Source organism: Saccoglossus kowalevskii, chromosome 22 (genome assembly GCF_978046115.1).
Source record: "Saccoglossus kowalevskii chromosome 22, keSacKowa6.1, whole genome shotgun sequence".
Classification (NCBI taxonomy): Eukaryota; Metazoa; Hemichordata; class Enteropneusta; family Harrimaniidae; genus Saccoglossus; species Saccoglossus kowalevskii.
In genome coordinates, this window is record NC_140662.1 from 19,499,154 (window position 1) to 19,521,952 (window position 22,799).

At 37.0% G+C, this 22,799-nt stretch overlaps 2 protein-coding genes across 2 annotated transcripts; both read left to right on the top strand.

The window, feature by feature from the left end:
* The first annotated feature begins 707 nt into the window (after positions 1 to 707).
* On the top strand, positions 708 to 13,739 carry LOC100368155 (uncharacterized). Its single transcript, XM_085495921.1, has 13 exons — positions 708 to 891; positions 3,129 to 3,437; positions 5,100 to 5,465; positions 5,945 to 6,063; positions 6,245 to 6,391; positions 6,989 to 7,142; positions 9,578 to 9,709; positions 9,827 to 9,982; positions 10,261 to 10,571; positions 11,632 to 11,881; positions 12,332 to 12,515; positions 12,659 to 12,774; positions 13,373 to 13,739. Exons 1-13 carry the CDS (start codon positions 825 to 827, stop codon positions 13,492 to 13,494), a joined length of 2,433 nt encoding a protein of 810 aa, XP_085352047.1. The 5' UTR covers positions 708 to 824; the 3' UTR covers positions 13,495 to 13,739.
* A 1,338-nt stretch (positions 13,740 to 15,077) lies between these two features.
* On the top strand, positions 15,078 to 22,039 carry LOC100368005 (uncharacterized). Its single transcript, XM_085495925.1, has 8 exons — positions 15,078 to 15,521; positions 16,483 to 16,654; positions 18,902 to 19,085; positions 19,261 to 19,397; positions 19,524 to 19,658; positions 19,935 to 20,007; positions 20,442 to 20,512; positions 20,695 to 22,039. The coding sequence occupies exons 1-8, from the start codon at positions 15,094 to 15,096 to the stop codon at positions 20,911 to 20,913; spliced, it is 1,419 nt and encodes a 472-aa protein (XP_085352051.1). The 5' UTR covers positions 15,078 to 15,093; the 3' UTR covers positions 20,914 to 22,039.
* Positions 22,040 to 22,799: the final 760 nt, after the last annotated feature.

The following is a 22,799-nucleotide window of genomic DNA, read 5'->3' on the forward strand; positions in this document are numbered from 1 at the left end:
CATCCTCGTTACTTCCGGCAAAGTGGTATATTCTCAGCGACGCAACTTTGACGTGAGATGGCGTACTCACAGAAAGTGATACTCATGGTGTCAAATGAGGGGTCTCTGACATTTTCAAATCTGATATACGGTGTGTTCCGTATAAGAGTATTTCCCACACTTTTATTGCCAGTTCTCGTATGCACGTGTGTCTAATTTGTACATATATTTCACGCAATCTTGTCAACTATAGAATCTTTTAGGGCCAATTACCGAAAATATATCTTCGTGGCATGCTTGTTACTATTTTTATCAAAATTACGTTTTGTTCTTGTCTTACGCAAATAAAAACCCATGGCATTTGTTTTTTTGCCGACCATCGAAATCTAATATAATAATTTATATCATCTCGCCACAATGTAAATTATAACTGTGTAATATACTACCACGATTCGCCTAATGAGCGTAATAGAAATAATGAAAATATCCTGCTTATTACACGAATCAATCGCAGTATTAGCGTAATATAAGAACCGGTCGGTATCTCAAATGATGAGGCTTTTATGTTCGGATTGTTGAAAAGTATTCGTTCAGTTGACAATAAAACGACACGTCTTGGCCAGCTAAGTGTGAATCTAGTAAGTTACGGTGTTTGTTTACAACATGGGATTATACAGTTCACGGTTACTAGTAACCGTGTACAGTTGTTTGACAGGATGCCCGCTGCGAAGTCTGTTACATGTCAGATATTGACAGGATGCCCACCACGAAGTAAGGATACCAAGGAAGCGGAAGTTGTACTTTGAAATCGACAGATCACTGTCTTGATGGGATTATAACACATCATGTATTCCTTGGTGACAGTTTTCTATACTTGGTTTTTGCTTGATGTCTGCCACGCACAGATATCCCGTAAGTATGATTCGTAGTTACGCTTTTACGTGTTAAACACAGTATGGGAGATGGAACAACCGATGCCAGCTGACATTATCGATAGCATACAGATGTATGTCAACAACATCGTCAGGCGTCGTCGTTTCGTTAACAGGGAAGACGGACGAATTTAGGTCGGTAGGGTCAACGTAAAGTGACTTTCTATATCACTCTGTATTCAGATAAGTCTCAGATTAATATCTGCCGGAACTTAAACCACAATTGATTTATTTTTATTGATACTAGTAGTAAGACTGGACTGTGACTAGATAGAAGAACTGTGATATTTCTGAAATGAACATTCAACCATGGTTCAACTGATTCTCAAAGACGGACCGGAACAGGAAGTCAGTAGAAGACAAAAGATTTTTTTCGTTAGCTTGGGGGAAATTTGGTTAGCTTGGGGGGAAAACAGAGGTGTTAATCCGAAAATTTATTGTCTTTTCTTGTTTGTGATTGGTCCTGGCAACGTTTGGGGGATCGTGACGTAGCTCCGATTGTGAGAATACAAACATCTCGCTGGCAAGTATTTGCTAGTATATTTCTCAACGTTTTTTTCAGTAACACAATACCAGGTCATAGGTCACATTCGAGGAGGTCTATTCAGTTGTTTATATCTGTATCGTTTACGATAACAGTAGAAGGGGCAGTGTAAGGGTGATACATGTACAAATTAAAATTATGACGTCAAATGTTAGTTTGACCTATCACGTGACACTTAAATAACGCGATACTGCAATAGCAATAGCCACAATAATATTTACATATTTTGCACGAGAAAACCGAGTGGGACACTTCCACTGGAAGTTGCTACGCCACAACGATTACATAATACCAACGTCAAAACAAAAGGCGACGTAAAATGCCATCATTCGACTACTCGCCGCGGGTGTTGTGTATATCGGAGTTCTAAAATTGCATTTCGGTGGTCAAATTCACTGTTTTAAAGGGCTGTGGTCGTCGCGCCGCGCATATGCGACATTTGTGTTGATAAACATTGATTTTCATACAATCAAATGCGTTCTTCTAATGAAATCACGAGTACGAGTTTTGACGTGATTGGCTACTCTGTAGAATATTTGGATCATAAAAAAAAACGTATACCGTACTAGTATTCGACTTTCGATTTGGGAAATTTACGTTCGATGAAAGGGCCATTCATTGAAATGAAATTTCTCAGACTGATCTAATTTTCGTGATGTAATGAATAATAATAATATCTTTATTGCAAAATCGTATTCTTTTTGGATATTGTCTCAAAAGAAAAATACTATCATATAAAGACAGAAGCACACATATGGAACTGGAAATTCTATAAAAAAAAGAAGGAAATTAATGGTGGCAGCATTTTTGAAAGGATTTTTTTCTGGTACATGTACTATGATTTTTCTGATGTGTACAATTTTGAAATTCTAGACAAGATTGTCAATATCAACTTGTAACCATAGTGATTTAAAAACACTGCAAAAAGTAAAAAAAGAACAGAAATAATAAACGTTACACATGCGTTGTGCATATTCGTACCGATGCTGTTTTTATAATATATGTATATTTATTTATTTTAACGTAAACAATTTTAACTAATTTACTTTTAATAAGTACTTTACATGTACGGCGTTTTTATATTTAGTGTATTAGTTTCACTCATACGTTGTAAGTAGAGCTTAATTTTATTTATTTATTCATAACTGGTAAGTACAGCGTTTGCTTATGTTTATTTGCTGATAACTTATACTTTGCAAGAACGTCAAAACTCTGGTGTGATTTGTTTTTAACAAAGCATTTTATTTATCCAAACACTAAAATTTCCTACACTTCATTCAATTTTTTGTCGAAAGGTGTGTTCTGTTGCCGAATTATTAGATTTACGTTCACGTGTCGGCTGTCAATCATTGCGTGCGTTACTCACTAAAGTTTCACTTACTTAGAGAAACTCGCATATAACTTGCTTGTTCTTATATACTGCATTTCATTTACTTTCGATCATTCCAACTTTCGCTACTTCTCACCCACGTTTTATTGTTGAAAAGTGTGTTTAACTGACCGAATTATTCGTTTCGACTGTCAAACATTGCATTGTACGAGTTATTAGAAAATAAATGCGGTACTTTAAACATACGAGTTAAAATTAAATATATTATAACTCAATCGATGACCGATTCTTCCTACATTCTTGGCATTTTCAACAATAATAAGACATCTCTTTTAACATTTAGATATACAGTTCTTGGAAAGACCTACCAACGTTTCCACGGTAACCGGATCACATTTCATCCTGAGATGCACGGCCACCCGAAACGCGTATCCAACTTGGACAAAGGACAACCGTTTTGTTTCAACTTCCAACGCTTACACAGAGGGTAGAATGTTTTTACTACAAAGTAACCATTTATTAGTGGTCAACGCAGATATGACAGATAGTGGCATCTATACATGTCGGTTAAGTGATGGGTTTAGTCTGATCGAAGCACGTGCCTGGGTTGATGTAACGGAGTCGGACGTTCCCAGTGAAAGCAGTGGCTACGGTGAGTCTGACATCAAACACATCACAGTCACTCTCCTAGTAGAGTGACTGTGAACACATATACATGGTCGATTTCCACAGAGCTTACATCCATAAGGGCTACTTCCATAGAGGTTACTGCTTTAGTGACCATTCAAATATGAGTTACTCTCATAGTGACCACTCCCAAATGTTCAACTTCCATAAACGCATTAATCCAGTAACATCTTCCCTCATCCATAGTGACCATTAACATAGCGACCGCTCCTATATCGGTTATTTCCATTGAGGGGGGTGCTCGCATTTTGATTGTGACTAATCTTCAAGGGTTACTGCCACAGTAACCACCCCTTAGATGTTACTGCCGTAGTGACCACTGGTGACTCCCATTGAGGTTATTCCAATAAAGGCTTCTTCTATAATGTTTTTACCCATAGGGATTATCCTCATACGGGTTACTCCCAAAGTGGTTATGTCCTTTAGGGCGTATTCCCAGAGGAACGAACCCATAGAGGAGACTCCCATAGGTGGCACTCCTTTGGAGACCACCATATAGCTACACGGGTTACTTCAAAGGAAATACTGCCGCATTGATTAAAATTATTCATATGAGTTAATTCTATAGAAGATATTCCCATAGACTACCATAGTGGTGACTCTGATTGGGGATACATGGGTAGTTTTCCATGTGGACTACTTTTAGTTTTGGCAACTAGACTAATTGATATAATACCCCGTATGTGTTACTTCCATAGAGGAGTGTGTAATCGACTTCTATATGGGCTACTTCCATAGTGACCACTCCAATAGAGTCACCCTCAAAGTTGCTACTCCCAGGTGTTCCACGGTAACCACAGTCCACTCCCACAGTCGTTACTTCTGGGTTTTTTTCTGCGCCTCTGTTCCTCGGTTTAGAAAAAACCCTGGTTACTTCTCATGGTTACTTCCATAAGGACATAAGGACTGAATCCAATTGATTTACTTTCATCGGGGTTACTTCCAAGGACTGTATTCTCACCAGGGTTACATTCAAGGGATTTACTTCGATACGCGTTATTTACATCTATAGGGGTTATTCCCATATTGATTTTTCAAAGGAGCTATTCCTATTGAAATAATTTCTATAGAACCAAGTTACATAGGCATATAAGCTGATTTACTCCCATATAAGCTAGTCCTACAGGGAATACTTCTGACGAGATATATTCCCATATAGACTCCCAGGGGGCTCCAAAAGGATACCTACACAGTGATTACTGACAGAGCGGCCATTACCGTGTCAATTACTCTAATATAGGACATGGTTTACTCACATATGGATTACTTTTATCTGGGTTATTCTCACAAGGATCAATCGCATTAGGGCTACTCTTGTCTTACGGTAGTTACTTTTATAGGGCACTACTCCCATAGGGTACACTCTCATACGATGTACTCCCTAAAGAATATTCTGTATATCCCACTCCCATAGGAAATTTTGCCAAACAAACACCCCTCACTGACAGTAATATATGGACAGTCGTAATTATATTTAATAGTGGATCTCTGGGCCATGTTATTGTAATAGGCATGTTGTATGAATACATATCATTTGACGTTGTACATATACTGTATACACGTTTCCATTTTGAGTTTACTCAATACAAATACACGATTTGATGGAATTACTTTTGGTTTATCTCAGGTGAATGTGGTATTGCACGCGCAAGAGGTAGGATAGTTGGTGGACGAGCAACAAAAAGAGGAGAATGGCCGTGGATGGCGATGTTGTTTGACACAACTAGAAACAAACACTTCTGTGGCGGCGCCCTTCTTAATCGAAAATGGGTTATAACAGCGGCACACTGCATCGCTCTCACATACGTCACTGAAACAACGCTACAGGTGCATCTTGGGAAATACAACGCGGACGAGGTTGAAGAAGAACAGAGAGTGTATGAGGTGGATGAAATAATATTGCATCCTGAATATGATCTTGGTTCATATGATGCAGACATCGCCCTCATTCGACTGAGTCAGCGTGTGGCTTACACAGACTACGTCATACCAGGTAGAGTGTGGTGGAAACAGCGTCTGCTATTACTCGTGACGCCTGTGTATCTTTTTGTCGTATATTGTACATTTCATTTAGTTCAGTATATATTCACACCGTTTAAGTACTGACCCATATTTTACTAAACATTGCCAACATTTCACATATAAAACAACCACTTATATTACTCTTATATTAAAGCGGGAGGGTCGTCACCTGCGCATGCGCGGAAATTGAGTCGCAAGCGACGATAACAACACACGCTAAAACGCAAAGGCTCATGGGTGGACGCTAGTCTGTAAACAATGACACGCTATGGCTATCTGACGCATGCGCAGGTGACGACTCCCCCACTTTAATCGCTAATTTATAAATCATCTACGCCATGTATGTATCAATTGATTTCCGGCACACTGACATCTGTAATTAGATGCCTTGTGAACGCTAATTCATTTTGGAAATGAACATAACATGGGTCATGTATATTCCATCTTTAGTATGTGTGCCTTCAGCTGAGACAGCTGAAAATATGTTGCAAGCTGGTAAAGCAGGTATGGTGATAGGATGGGGCAAAACTGAGGAGGAATTTGAGGGCCAACCAAATTTACTACGAGAGGTAAGTTTTGTGTTTTTTTGCAAACTACGACGAACCGCGAAACGTCATAGGTCGATAACCAGTAAGACGGTTTCACAAGCTGACAGGAGACATTCATTTCTTTTAACGATCCAGGGATTATACAAGAATGTTATGTAAGATGTCTTCATTGCAGCATTTATAACGTATTATTATTCCACAGGTTCGGCTGACTGTACGAGACCACAATAACTGCGGTGAAGACCATTCGAATACTGTGACTAACAACATGTTCTGCGCAGGTCCACCACCAGGTCAAGAAGGAAGAGATGCATGTCAAGGAGACAGTGGAGGGCCATATATGAAAAAGGTAGGATTGCTATGTTTATTCAAATTGTGATTCAGTGTTGCCTTTGCTTTACCATCCAGTACAACTATTACAAAATTCCCTTATACGATTTCTATAAGATTTCTGAATGCAAATTATAAATTAAATATAGGAAATACATATTGTTATTTATAAAATTCATAAAAAATCGCCATCAATACAAATTACGAGGATTTATTTTGCCTGACAAATGTACGTTTGTTGTCTTAATACTAGTAATAGATTCATAAATATATTTATATTGTAGTGTATGTGTGTGTTTTGATGTAGAATTTATGCATGTTATGTAACATTGACAATCGAGGTCACTAGACGAGTGTTTATTGTACGGCACACAGACCGTTTCTATGGCAACGTGATGTTGCACGTACAATGCTACTGTCACCTTAGATCAAATCCTCAAAACTATATTTCAATTGGCCTTTTGTATACCAGCTTATTACAGTAATATTTGAATATTGCATGGCATTCTGGGTAAAAGTGTACCCTATTTCCCGTTCTTTTTACAATCGTAGAAGCTTCCCTTCAAGTTCACCATTTGGTTTATATATACTAGTACTAGTATCATATTCGTTACAGAGTGGTGATCGTTGGTATTTATTAGGACTAGTTAGCTGGGGTGTTGGATGTGCTCGGCCGGACCTACCAGGGGTCTACACTACTATACATAGATTTCATGATTGGGTTACAGCTACAGCATCAGACGGAGAGGAGAGTTGTATTAACACTGAAGGTAATGAATGATGTATCGACATACTCGTTATTTTACTTTAATTCAAAGTGTTATACTCCGTCGTTCTATTCCATTTGAACACGTGTCTATGTTATTGGTTCTATTAGTTTCAACACAGTCCCTCTATGGTTTCAGTTCCAGTTTTTATATATAAATATTTGTCAGTGCGTTACCTTTGAGCGGAGTGAGGATCTAATTGTTGCTGATGCATTAACACTTCCAGGGTGGCAGGTTCCACCTCGGAAACAGCATTGTTTGCGATGAAAGAAAATTATAAATAGAAAACAGTGACAAAATAGTTGTTTTTATTTAAAAACCTTTATTTATTAGCATCCAAATGCGTTGCGCCTATCAACTTCCCAGATAAATGGTACATATGGTTTTGACCATGATGTTGTCCTAGTAACTAGAGAGTGAATCATCATCTCACTAAAAATGTAATATATATGAGGCCGTCGAATCATACAAACGACAACAAATTCATTTCACAAAGTCCTGAATATAAGGTCTAAACAGTCATGTTGCTGATCAGCGTGCAAACAGCAAAACAAAATAAAAAAGTATTTCGCCATTGCACATCGCCCTCTGTTGATGAAAATAATTTAGGAACAAAATCACGCCACTACACCAATTTTTGATTAAAATTGTCCAGAAACATAGATTTACACAGAATGGTCGGATCGCTCGCCGGAAGAAATAAGGAATAATACCATTGTGACTTTCACGACAGTTGTTTTTATTAAATTTATAGAATACCGGTGATAGCAAATTTGAAAGTCAACTATTCTTGTTATTGAAAATAATCACACACATGTTTCCCACATTGGGAGCTATCGATGTTAAAATTTGTAACTTATATTCAACTAATTCAAAACATTGTTGTGATGTAAGAGTTTCCCCTCGTAAATTTACATCTATGGTGACGTCACCTATATTTTGTATCACTGTTACCAGTGGTAGGTGTAACTGCGTTTTCGACTATGATTGGGTATACACACGCTTCGTTAGAATCACAAACATTTACAAATGTATATTCACAGTCCCTCTATCACCGGTCTGGAAACGCTTAGTATGCTATTGTACTAACCCTCGTAACGGGCAAATAAATCTTTGACACTGCACGCCAAGTTATCCCGAAAATAAACTCCCATTGATGTAGTCGTGCATATCATTAACCCACTAGAAGTTACCATGATACTTAGCGATTTGGGTCATTGCGCATGCGTCATTACCAGCACACGGATCACAACATTACCATGTGGAAGGCTTACGGCGATGACAACATTGATTGGGATTTTGTTTTAAAAGACGTCATTGAGGAAGAAATCCATAAAGTGCATAAAGATAAACCATGTAGTTCAACCAGTGCCGAAAATATACCGGAGAAACCTTGTACGAGGCATGATTGCCACGCCCACACGCCTGTCAAAACTCCACAACTGCTGTCTGAACGTAAACAAAATTTGACTATGAAATTAAACTCTTTATTACATCCCAAACAGAATTAAACCACCCCATTAGTTTCAGAAGTAGTTTCTTTAATCACCAAATAAAAATGAAATTGGAGAATCACCCCATTCCCTTGTAATCGGAACAGAAACTAGCGTTACAATTATACGACTGAGAGAATGATGTGATCCAAAATGGCGCCGTCGTAAATACAATGACGTGCAAAACCAAGACCCAAAAATCATACATCTTGTGACATTAAACAGTATTTCAATTGATTGTGTTGCCGATATACATAGTTGTTGCAATTAATATGCCTGAAAAACAAAATAACTAGAAAAAAAATTACCAAAGTAAAATGTGTACAACATCGTAACTGGGAGCGGCCATTTTGTTTTTAACGACGCAGTTTACTTCTTAAAAATAAGTGTCATTTTTTAACGAACAATCATCAAAATCGTATATTCAACATGACCATTGTGCTAAACGTATTTCAAATCTACCAAAAACACAAATTTTGTCATGTTGTCAAGAATGTACCGTTAATGAGAGGAACAGAAAAAACGAGTAAGTTTACAAGTCACGGCACAGTCCCTCTATTACAAAAGGTGAAAAAGACATAATTTCACACAAGAAAACGTCGAGCATCAACATATTGTATACAACGAAACTTACTCTCCTTAAAAACAAAGATGTTACGAATCAACTATGGTAAAAAATATTTGTATACGGTATCGAATATGTTCTGGAAACGTTAAAAAATAGATCACAGCACTGAACGCGATGTATCTCGAAGCTATCAACAGTATAGTACCGCGCTTCGCGGAGAGCCGTTACAAGCGTTAGCCCACTAATCCCGCCGATTCACACGTAAAACAATAGGCGTTTCCAGACCGGTGATAGAGGGACTGTGGTATAGTAGACCACACCAGTGTCGTTAAGTATATTCTGACTTGTAAAATCTCTTCTTTTGTTCTCCCATCTAGAGAATTATCTCGAAGAAATAAGATTAAAAGAACTTGAAATTGAAGAATTAGAAAGTGCACTAGCTGAAATGAGTGGCGAAATTGGCCAAATACGACAGGAATTGGACACGTGTCGAGCTGGACGTAGTGGCGGTAAGCATTAAATCAGTCATATGCAAATTGTTTAATTCCGCTAGTCATTATGCGGTTATCAGCGTAGACACACATTCTGATGTACATTTTGTTGTATTTATTATTTTATTTTTAAAGGTGAAAATCCCAGACCCACTCCTGAACCTGTTGAACAAGAGGAGCGAATATCCTGTTCTCATGGTTACTGTCCTGGTGCCTCTACAACTAAAGCAGTCTGTATTAACGGATACTGTCAGTGTCTCTCAGCTAGTTATCATACGTACACATGCTTACGTAAGTGAACATTTTTATGTCGCATTGTGTTCACGACAAAACTGTGACGAATTTACATATGCAAATCGTCAAATCTAAGCATTATATTCAACGAAGGAATCTAGAATAGCAATCCCTTAGAAATGATAACAACACATAACATACGTGGACAGAGAAATTAAGACACGACGACTTGAGTAAAGTTGACTCTACAGTACTGTTTCAGGAGTTAAGACTTTATATATATATATATATATATACTAGTATTACAATTACATATTACTTATATTCTCCAATAGCACTGGTGGGTGGATGTACCATTAAGAAAAACTCCGATATATCTGCAGCATCAGCAACATTATCTGGTAATGAAAGAGAAACATACAGTTGTTTAAACCGTGATAATGACAATTATGAAGTTCATACCATTGGTGTGTATGAAGCTTTGGTAGGAAGACAGGCTGGACAACACACACCAGGTGAAAGTACTGTGACATTACAAACAGTTACACAACCAGGAAAACCAATCATACTCTTTCTCGTCAGCTATGAACCTGTTGATTGGATAATCGAAATTCCTGATGCGGTGATAATAGATCAAGTCATATTGGTAATTGTGTAATAATAAATTAGTTCAGTGTTTTAAAAACTGGGAAAGAACATGTCGAGTCCTGGACAAGTCAGTCAGCCCACACTGTGCTCCTATGTGGCTGGACTATCGTGTGCGAGTCAGATGGTAGACAGTCATTTTGGGGACGGGGACCAACTCTAACACCTCCTAATGGTTTTGTATTTACGTTGGTGCAGGTTGATACAAATGTAGTTGAAATTTGTTGTTTTGTTTGAAATTTGGCTATGCATTTCCATGGGACATACCTTTCCTTTGTACACTCTTTGATTACTTGACATTTATGGTGTCTAAGGTTCAGGTTCCTACCTGGATACATTCCACTTTGCTGGAGTTAGTCATGGTATTATCCTACTGGGCGGATGATGTGTCACTGAACCTAGCATCTCTTTTTTGTTCAACACTCTGAAACCGTTCGGAGATTCATTAGAATGGAAGCCTAACCCTGTTCAGGTACATTTCAATCACTACTGTACATCAGAGTATTGGTGTTTCGTTGTTGCAATCCCTTTCGATCCCAACCTCACAGTACTCTTTAGAGGGGTTTTATGCTTCGGCTCTTTCACCGACCTTTACATCAACATGAAGGCAGGCAAGGTGTTTGTTGTTTAATTTATTGCAGGGATTAGGAATGCAATTATTATCTTCATTTCCTGGAATAGACCTACCTCTTCCAACTGTTTTCTTGTAACGACTTGGAAAGAACATGACCATTTGAAATGCGCTTTCTGTTTGTCAGGGCGTTACCTTGGTCGTTAGCATTGATTTGTTCACTCTTTCAGAGTGGCAGGCGCTACCTCTCAATCAGCAGGCGATTCTGTCTTTAACCTTCAGTGTCATGCCATATATGGGTCTTCTTTCAATACTTCAGATTGTTGCGGGTCCATTTATTACAAGGTAGCAGCTCATAACCACCCTAACCGTGCAATTCGATCTTGCTCGTCTATTCAAGCTTTCTTATAGTACTGTAATTCATGTCACACTGTGTCATTTTCGTGTATATATCAACAATAAAGTTATGAAATGTGGTATTTCTTTACAGATTTCCTATTACATCTCTGACACTACATTGCGCTCAGAAGGTGGTGTCATACGAAGTACTGAAAAACTGTCATATAGTAATGAAACGCCTTATGGTTACGGTACTGACACAGGAGGTGGAAATACTGCCAATCTATTGATGTACATTAACAACAGATTTGGACCAGTGACGTCATTTACTGGCACTTACAAAGCTAATGAATGGAGTCTGTCCATTGGCCAATTGCCACCAGGTGTTCGGTCCGCGCCAGGTAAGCTATATTTTCAGTCTTGAAGAATATTTGTGATACCAACATGTATACACGTCATACACAATACGAATGTCAAGTTGAGTACCACTGCGCATGCGCGAAGTAAATTGCAAGGCTCATTAGAATGTGAATGCATTTGACCTGTCACACTTACATACATGAATCATGTTTATTATACATTGTAATACCCAAGTCACTGCTCAGTAAAACTCGGTCTACTTTCGTTAAATGTAATATATACTACGGTAATCCATTAGGTAAAATTATAATGTCACACTTTGGTACACGGTTGTCTGTGGATGAAAACAAGATATGTTGAATTATATTTCGAAATAGTTTTCCAACATTGCCCCCCACAGATGGCGCGTGACTTGTTACAATATCCAACTACAGTATACAGACTACGGTCATTATTAACATGTTGAATAAAAATGATTACATTTGTTGCAGTGTCAGTTGACAAAAATCAATGGACCTTATATGCATTTGAATATGACGATAGATGGACTGATTGTCATGGTGACCAATATGTACGAATGACGTCTTACGATATCGGTAGATATGTTGGAGTGGTTCTGTGTACTTCCGATAAATATAAAATCCTTTTAGCTGACGACTTAGAAGAAGAATTCCTGTAAGTACGAATTAAAATAGCTGCTATCATAATTACATGGAGGTTGGGCGGAGCGCTGGAACTAAGAGCGGAGGTGCATAAAACATAAGTTACTTCGCCGTATTTAGGATTGTGTAAGCTGAGTTGATCTATTTATTTTATAGGAATATCGGTGATATAAGTGGAACTGGTAAAGATCACTGTGAATTTGTTGGTGGTAATGACGACATTGTTGCTAATGTATTCACCGGTAACATATTTCAGGCTCCCTTGACGCCTGGTGAGTATACACGTAGTAGATAATGATATTACTGTTTATATTTCATAGCCGAGTCGATTAATATGAGGTTATTACGAGAATACCTCAAAGTATGCACGAAGGCAGTACAGCTGCGCGTCGGTCGATGCGCGGCGTACTGTCTGGGTACGTACTGTCCTTCCGAGGATACATCATGGGAATGCCGAAATCCAAAATGTTTAGAACAGAATCAGCGAACTTCTTTGTGTTGAATCCGGTCAAACTCTGGTGGCAGCCATGTTTGTTTTTATTATTAGAGGACGCTTACATGCTTAATCATTCCATTATTATTATTATTAATAGTATTAGTATTAGTAGTATTATTATTACCCGGTAGTATTAGTAGTAATATTATTACCCGGTAGTATTAGTAGTATGCTATATTATTATTAGTATCTGATGTTGTGGTAGGGGCAATTATTTATTAATTATTTATTTTCATATAATATTTGTTTTCAAACCATCTTAAATATTTCACACATAGATGTCTCTTCGGATCACATGAATGGTGTTTTATCCACATGAATATTTATGATAAACGTATAGACATGTGCCATATACTCTTTCTATTGTATTGCAGGTTTCTATCGTAGTGAACGAGGAGAAACGCCAACGTACGGATTTATTGGCGGGGGTGTTGCTACTACTTGGACTGGCAGGCATTCTGCAAGAGCCTATGAATGCGGAGTATCTATACCATGACGAAATTCCAGTTTTTACAGATGTGATGTTTTCTATATTGATCACCCATCACAATTTGTAGTTGTCAAGGAAACGTGAACAAAAAGCCCAGGACAGAATGGCGCTGTAATAATTAATCACTTCCTCAGTTATTATTTTAATAAAAAAATATTATTTTTTCGGCACCAAATACTTTTCTATTGCATATAGATAATCATGTATGTTTCACAATTATCGTAATAAATATTCCGTTACTTAACCATAAATGCTAGCATGTATATTTCATAAGAGCGTGTCACATAAAACGTCAACATGGTAATCATTGCGTCACACATACATTGTATCATAATGCGATAGTTGTTACTGAACAAATAAGTGAATACACAACCAAATAATGCATTAACACAAATAATCGTTTTTCACAAAAAAACACCGCAGGAATTACAATATTTACGATGATATTTGTATATTAAGCCAATAAATTATAGGCGTTTTGTGTAGAACAGTCCACAAATTGGTCAGATTATTTAATACAATTGCTGGTAATCTGATTGGTCCATGAAATAGCGTAAGATTGGCCTTACGAAATTATGAATAATTCTAATCCTATTAGACTACGCTAAGATGTCAATCTGGTGGTGGTTTTACCCTATACATTAGAGTAAATGGAATATTTTCAGTTAAAAAGTTAAGCATCATTTCTAACTCAAATTCTTTCAATCTCAAACTGACTTCACCCACATTGTATACCCATGTCTCACGTGATATGTAAAAACCACGAATTACATCAACCATTAACCATAGACCCTTTGTTGAGGGTCTGTGCATTAACAAATAAAATCCGTAAATATTAATGGCCAAAACAACACGTGTTTTAAACTGGCGGTATTAGGTTTTCATGGGACGGTGTTTATGTGAACATTTATAGAAACGATCAGCCTTGTGCACGTGCTCACCAGTTATGTTTTCGACGTTAATTAAAGCGGGAGGGTCGTCACCTGTGCACGCGCGGGAATTGAGTCCCGAGCGACGATAACAACACACGCTAAAAACAAAACAATTGTAAACAATGACACGCTTTGGCCACCCCAGTCTGACGCATGCGCAGGTGACGACTCCCCCCGCTTTAACTTATTAACTTATTGAAATGCTTGTATAGGATGCACAGGATACTAAATTAATTTCTCATAAAAATTTCTTTTTGTAAGCTCAGAACATATGAAAGCTATTACACTCATCTAATAAATCCGACAATGTATATCCGACGTCCCACTGACGTTTGACAACAAGTTATCGAACACAACCATGCCAGGTTACGAAGAAAACCCACAACGTAAACAATTTCTGTATTGATGTAACAAAGTATATCACGGCGACGTTTACTCATAATGTTGGAATTTCCACTCGATGTGATGTCACAGAGATTGTCTGGCAGTAATCACCTTACCACCATATGCAAAACACGTATATTTTTGTCATTTATTTGGTTATTGTGATATACGGGTACTACAACCCTTATATTTTATGTACTTTCTATTTATGTAATCACGTCATCTGTGCTCGCTGAGTAATGTGATTATACATACTTCTAGATTTGAACAGTCGATTTACAGCGTTAACATGTTTGAGGCAGCAACATCGCACTTTGTTGACGTGGTAGGACGCGACACGTTACAGCCACCGCCATCATTGGAAGCGGCAATACATTGTAAACCATTGTCATTGGTTGTGAAGCAGCAACCAAAATGGCCATGGCAGACACCGGTACTGGAACCACAGCCATTTAAACTCACTGAAGTGCTGCTCAGGGATAGACCTGTGACAGAGAAAGAAGACAAACTACCTGTTTTACGACTTGAAACTAAACAAATGACGGAATTCAGGAATGATATCAGCTTAACAGTGAAGGGAAAACTGGGATTTGAGATTGCGAATACGTTTAATCTCGAGTTGGAAGGCAGCAATACGATCAACGTGCATGTGAATTTCGGCGTCGTTAAAAGGACAGATGTCGATGTTCCTACACTGGCTGAAGCTCTGACTGGCGTGTAAGTGTTCAGCATAATTTATTATAATGAGTTTATTTTGGTCAGTCTTGTGTGCACGCAGATTTTTTTAGACGATTGTTCTACTAAATGATTGTCATTGTGTTTGGCAAAAAATTGTGCAATTAGTATTGTCAGGTTGAACTTGATTTCATCTTTGTGTTGTGTGTTTAAGATGCGTGGATATAATTTATATTGTCTGTTTTTTATATATCCTCCACATTTGGTTGCCACAAATGCACTTTTTACGCAATTGTTTACCCCTAATTTCCTTGTTCTGTTCATGTTCAAATTGCCATAGTAACGCAATGACCTTCGTCAACGTGACAAATACTTCAAGTTTATATAAAGTAAAATACATTTCGAAATAAAATTATTTATTACGTATGAGTAGCTTGGTAGGTTACCTTGCTGTCTGCACTGGTTAGATACCTGACAGGATTAACACATTGGTTGTTGGTACACAGATTTATCCTCGAAGCTAATCGTACCTAAATATGTTCATTTTGAACGAGGAATACATGGCGATACACACTGTTTGTGATGTCAGACATTCAGCTTGAGCATTGTGAGTTATCTTGTATTGCAGTGTTTATTACAGGCAATTTCCAATTGATTCTTGTTGGTTGGGGGGGGGGTAGTAAGAGTGGCTTGGTAGGTAACGCTTGTGCCGAGACGTTCTACCGTGGTCGAATCAATTTGATACCATTTCCACTGTATACTTGCATAGTGTTTGCTCATTGTTGGTGATATATAAAAAAACTTCTGTTGTTTGTTTATATATATCCCTTATACTGTAAAGCACGTCTTTTTTTAGCTAATTTAATTTCGCTAATTCAAAATGTCGCTAATTTAGATTAAAGTATATTCTCACAATGAGATTATTGGTATTTTAGCTAAATTAAGATTTATTCAATTCAAATTTGCTTTATGGCGTTTAATAATGTATTATATTTCCATTCAGCTATCTAGATGCCGATAATGCATTTGTTAAATGGTGGCGAAAAAAGAAAAAGAAACAGACATTATGTCTTATTGTTGGTGTGTTTTTCACAGCAACCGATTCGAGACTTACTGTTACTACACAGAGAAGTGCGACAGAAAAAGCGGGAATATCGCTGCCGAATATGCCTGTTGTAAGTATAAAATGTTGGTGTGTTTTTTACTGCAACATATTCAAATATTCACTGTATGCATTGGCCAAGCGTGACCCATGATCAGTGTGTCCCTAGTTTAAATCCCACATGGGGATTGAACACCAAAACGCGGGTTGAATATGGCACATAATGTCATAGGCGAGATTTATGCGCGTTGTGGCAAAAATTGGATATGGTCTTCACGTATTTGACTCCATTCGACACTTGTATGTATGTGTGTTCATGGTTTACATTTGTGAATGTCATGACTACTAAACCTGTTAATTCCAGTAATGATATTTTGTATTAATTCAAATCAAATAATGCTCACAGTTTCGTCAAATCATATATCAAATGTTCTTATTTTCGCGCAGAATATTTTTTTGGACTCGTATTTTTACCGACATGCAGATTATGTTTTACTGGCGTTTATCTGTCTGTCTTAACTCAAAACGTTATGAATGGACTCTCTCCCTTGACTCAAAGACAATCCTTATGTGATGATGTATGCCCGGTTGCCATGGGAACAGTAAATATGAGAATGACTTTTATAACTAGAAAACTTAGATAGACTAACGTATAACTTTTAGCAGAGATTGCCCTTCACAACTTGGCCAATCGATTAGAATTGTTTAGAGATTGTATCTGGTTCCAATGAAAAAATATTTGATTTATAACTCAAAAGTTTATTGACGTATCATCATGACATTACCAAGATGCATTGTCAATGTATTAGATGTTGGGGGGAGAGCTTGATCTGGTAGCCATAGAAACGACAATTTTGCGAATGATTCACATTTATAACTGAAATGGATTTGCACAAATGCCATGTCACTTTCAAAAAGATTACAAAAAACAAGTACCAATCGGTTGGAGGTTGATTGAGATCTGGATTTTCAATGACTATTTATTGCCAGATAACTCAACAAGTTGTTCTTCAAACATAAACCAATCAAATAGATGTTGGAGACATTTTTGAAGGACTTTTCGACATTTGCTGCATAGTGCCTTTGTTTAATATGTTGAGCAAATAAACCATTCAAGACTCGGTTAACTCGGTCTTTCTTTTAAAAAAATAATATAAAATAAATTAGAATCTTATGCCAATATTATAAGTGTGTTTTGTCATAAGTCATAATACAATATTCATATCATTGATTTAGAAATATTAGACAATGTTATTTCATATATCAAGGTAAAACATCTCCTTAAATTACAAACAACACAGATCTTACCTTTAATAAAAACACAAATTCAAAAATGCTGACCGATTGCGGTTTTCTCCGTGCCGCATAATAATGGTAAACAGGTATAAGCGGAGATTGATTATGAACACCAATATTTCACATAACTTTGGTTCATTTAATCAACACTTTTCATGACATTAGATAAACATAAAATGAGTTGGATAAATTATATGATACTTGTTGTAACATTGCTTTGATGAGCTTAACCGAGTTAAACCAAGTCGCTCACATGTAGACATTTCAAAAGGAAGAGCTTTGTCAATACTGGGAGGTCGAGCGATATGTTGTCTATCCCAAAAAAACAAACGATTTTTAATTTCTTTGACATACAACTACGTTACTATAAAAATAAGGTATCAATAAATTGACTTTTGAGAATAACAATTTGGCAATCCTAATGCTTTCCGATCTACCTTGAATCCATTGGACCCCTCAATAACCAGATTCCTATGGAAGTGTACGCTACTAACAATGATATTGAGGCGGGTTTGTTATTTTCGAAATATAAGTGAAATTGAACTTGAGGTTACAGTTAATTCAATTGAACATGTAGTTGTTAATGACCCACACTATGTTATTATGAGCATAGATACATAGATTACATTACATCATATTAATATACATCTGTCACCGTAATTTTGCGGTATTTTACGGGGTATTTTCATCCTACCATATAAGGAAACGAGAATTCCAAATATGGAACGACCACGCGCGTGAGCGTCCTCTAATAATAAAAAAAAACATGGCTGCCCCGACGGTTTGACCGGATTCCACACAAAGAAGTTCGCTGATTCTGTTCTAATATAAACTTTTTGAATTTAGGCATTTCCATGATGTATCATTGGGAGGAAAAGTATGCACTCAGACAGTACGCCGTCGCTTCGACCTCCGCTGCGCATCGGTCGATACTCTCGCTGTACTGTCTCCGTGCATACTTTTCGGTATCCTCGTAATAACCTGATATTACTACCAATTAATTAACACATTGTTTCAATTACAGTTGTCTTTGGGAGAAGAAGTTTCGAAGGAAGACAACCATTTCAACTATTTACTTGTTCCAGCATTCACTACTATTGCGTATAAAGTTTGTGAGTTCAACATCACCGTTAATGGTGCTCTAGAATTGTCGACGTTTGGAAGTCCTGTGCTCCAATCAGAAGTGGACGGCAGTGTTAATGCCAAAGGTACAACATCCGCAATTTAATAATTCGTACAAACTGTATTACATTATGGTATCCATCTCTTCAAATTTCCGTACAGTTATTATATTTATATACAAGTTACAAAGTTAAAAAAAAAACACAGTATATTTTCTACACAATCAACAATATCTGTTTGACACGTCATTCTTTCTTGTAGGGACCATCGAAAGTATGCTAATTTTGAAGAGTGGCGATGGTTTCAGTTTGCTCACAAAACAACAAAAACATGAATTGCTATTGTTCTGTCGGCAGATAATGAGTACTCCATGGTGCATCGACGTGTTTCTGAAATGTGTAAGTAAACCATTAATAATTATGAGGAAACAACGAGAATTGTCAGTATGTATTAATACGTATGATTCTTATCGAACATGTTATTGCAATACATTGTTACTACTTACACTGGTCTGTGGTTTTTAGTTTTCAGATATTGTAGAATCGGGTGAAACCCCAAAAACACATTCAACACAAGGTTTCCAGCATGAACTAGACCAGCTTGTTAAACTTGGCATGGATTGGAATGCTTTTCTATTACTCCTAGGTATTCATATACAGGTATGAACAAGACCGTCTTTATAGAATTACACAATAATGATAATCCATATCACCACATTCATTCATTCAGAAAATTGAGAAACTATTGTATTGTAAAGTACGCTCGGATATATGTGTGCCGGGGCATACTGTTCGCGTGAACAGCATTTGGGGATATATAAATCTGCAGATGAAATAAAAATAATTCGAAAATAAATTATTTGGATGTATGTATCAAACAATGTATTGTAGTTTGTAGTTCTGTGTATGTTAATTCCATATAAATGCTATTTCCAGGATACAATGGTGACTGTTGACATAAACATGTGTCAGATCGAACCAATTGTACTACTCTTTGAAGCCATCAAAGGTAACGTAAATGTTCGTTATTAGCGGGGGTGAAGCAATGGATCTCTAATTGCAACTTAATGCAACAGACCAATATACTAATATTCAATCTACTGTCATTTTACATTGTTTTTCTACTAATGATGTTTACGTGTAACGTAATGAAAGTGTGTAGTGACTTCATTTGCAACGTCCATGTGACTTCGTAGAATAGTATTATTATTGTGTTCCATAAGTTGCATTATGGGATATATTTTGTTTGTTTCTCTTGAACGTATGACGTCATACGTGTTATATACCAGATGCAAATACGGTATTCGACAACCGAGTGACACGTTTTTTGTGAATAGCCGGAATTTCGTAACTACAAATTTGGGCTCATTTCAATACATATGTTGAAACATTCCAGAACGTTTAGAAGAAAATACAATTAAGTCTATATTTCATCTCTTACAGAACTGTCTGATGAGCAATGTATAATACTTGGACACATTGAACCTGGTAACTATAGAGATCTGCGAATGTTGGTGAGTTGACTGATTGGATAAAAGAAATGTACCAGCCATTTTATTTGCATGTACGTGTTCATTACAATAGGAATGAACCCCACTGAATGATTATCGAAAAACGGTTGTCGGAGTCTTACAGTCAGTTTCTTAATCTTATGATTATTCAATAAATAAATATGTGAAGGTATTTTTTGTTACAGGTAGAAACGTCAGGGAAAGGTAATGAAGTTCTCTTTGGTCATCGAAGTCATTGTGAAATGCTAGAGCTTAGAAAGATATATGAAAGGCTGATGAGTCTACAAGTAACAGAAGATGTATGGATCTATTCGGAGAAACAAATAGATTATTACCACACACGGAAATTTGAGAACCAAGTCAAAGCTCTCTCTGTTGCTCTGTTGTTGCTAAACAAGTTATGAAAGATTTTTGTAGAATGTTGTCTTTCAGTGAACGCATCCGACACCGGAATAACTTTATTTTCACATTGTTAGGTCCGTTTTAGACTTAGTCATATTTACATTTTTATCTTCTTTTTGAAAACGACACGTCCGCTTGCTTTGATTCTTGATATATGTACCTTTGGTTGACCTCTCCTATATTTGTTCATTTCATTAAGATAGCTTCAAATCTCTGATTTGTGTCACCGTTATTTTCGACTTTTTCTAGAAAACGGCTACACCAATTGCTTCGATATTTTATATGTAGACACCTTGTTTATTTTGTGACGATACCTTCAATTCTCTAATTTTGGGGAATATTTTTGTAATATTTGGTAAAAAAAATATTCTCGACTTATTGGGCCAGTCCAATTGCTTTTAATATTTTATATGTAAATACCTCGGGTAAACCTCTGACAGATTTTCTCATTTTGTGACGAAAAGTTTAATTTTCTAATTTTCGTGAAAATATTTTTCATTTCCCAACAGTCTATGCAAGGCAGGGAATTATTTTGTGTATACTATAAAACAACTTACATAACCTTGAAAACTATGTGTGTATTTTGTTACATTGTGTGTGTTTTAATCAGTTTAAAGGACGTACTATACCCGATATGCGTACGTATACTAAAATGGCGCGTGTCTTAAAAAGACGTGTGTACTATTATATAGAGTGTATTTTCAAAATGTCGTGTATTGTGAAATGACTTGTGTATTTAAAGTGGGAGGGTCGTCACATGCACACGCGCGGGAATTGAGTCACAAGCGATTATAACAACACACACTAAAAACGCAAAGGCTCATGGGTAGACGCTTGTCTGTAAACAAAGACACGCTTTGGCCATGCGCAGTTGACGATGTGTGTTTTTAAAATTGCGTGGGTATTTAAAAATGACGCGTTTAAAAAGGCGTGTGTATTTTAAAATTGCGTTTTTTTAATGGTGTGTACAATGTATTTTCAAAATGACATGTGTCGTAAAATAGTGATTATTTAGAATGATATGGGTAATGTTAAAAATATGTTTTAAACTGTTGCGGGTGTGTTTAAAATGACTTGTGTGTATTTTAAAATGAGTGTGTGTATTAAATTGACGTGTATAATTTTAAATGCAGTGTATCTTTTGAAATTAATTAAATGTGTGTGAAGGCGGTACCACTGAATGAAAAATCGTGAATGTGAAAAACGGGCGCATTAATTGTAATACGCCTGTTGGGGGCGTATTCTTTGAGTGATTTTTTTTCGTGGTGTAAAAAAACGAAAACGGATGCATTAACCTATTAAAGCTTGTGAGGGTTTTATTCTTAAATTTTCTTTCGTGTGTGTGTACAAATATAGCGAGGGCATTGTCTCCAACACGGTGACTGTCAGAAAATAACAATTTAACGGACTTCCCCCCCCCCCAAAATAACCAAACTAGTAAAAACAAATATTAAAGCGGGAGGGTCGTCACCTGCGCACTCGCGGGAATTGAGTCCCAAGCGACGATAACAACACACGCTAAAAACGCAAAGGCTCATTGGCAGGCGCTTGTTTGTAAGCAATGACACGCTATGGCCATCTGACGCATGCGCAGGTGACGACTCCCCCGCTTTAAAAAACAAGATTTTAAAATGTGAGTCTCTTGATATGCTTTTATGATTTACTGTTGTGGTCCTGCTTACCAGAGCACTTTAAAGCCTTGCACTATAAATGACCAAATCAATATCTTACACTCTGGTGATTGTAAGCCAGAACACTTTCGTGTTTCTATATTTAGAACTTGACGCCTACGTCACGTGATCATTTCCCCCACTGAGAACAATATGGTCGTATTTAGCCATTGATCATCGTATTTTGCTGTCTTCTGAGTAAGGACAACGCCTACGTC

What these genes read in the sequence shown, in the direction of transcription:
- LOC100368155 (XM_085495921.1), top strand. Translation starts at nt 825, where the DNA reads ATGTATTCCTTGGTGACAGTTTTCTATACTTGGTTTTTGCTTGATGTC. An exon ending in CACAGACTACGTCATACCAG is followed by an intron (nt 5,466 to 5,944) that starts GTAGAGTGTGGT and finishes TTCCATCTTTAG; the next exon opens with TATGTGTGCCTTCAGCTGAG. An exon ending in GAGTTGTATTAACACTGAAG is followed by an intron (nt 7,143 to 9,577) that starts GTAATGAATGAT and finishes TCTCCCATCTAG; the next exon opens with AGAATTATCTCGAAGAAATA.
- LOC100368005 (XM_085495925.1), top strand. Translation starts at nt 15,094, where the DNA reads ATGTTTGAGGCAGCAACATCGCACTTTGTTGACGTGGTAGGACGCGAC. An exon ending in GCTGAAGCTCTGACTGGCGT is followed by an intron (nt 15,522 to 16,482) that starts GTAAGTGTTCAG and finishes ATTTCCATTCAG; the next exon opens with CTATCTAGATGCCGATAATG. An exon ending in ACTCTTTGAAGCCATCAAAG is followed by an intron (nt 20,008 to 20,441) that starts GTAACGTAAATG and finishes CATCTCTTACAG; the next exon opens with AACTGTCTGATGAGCAATGT.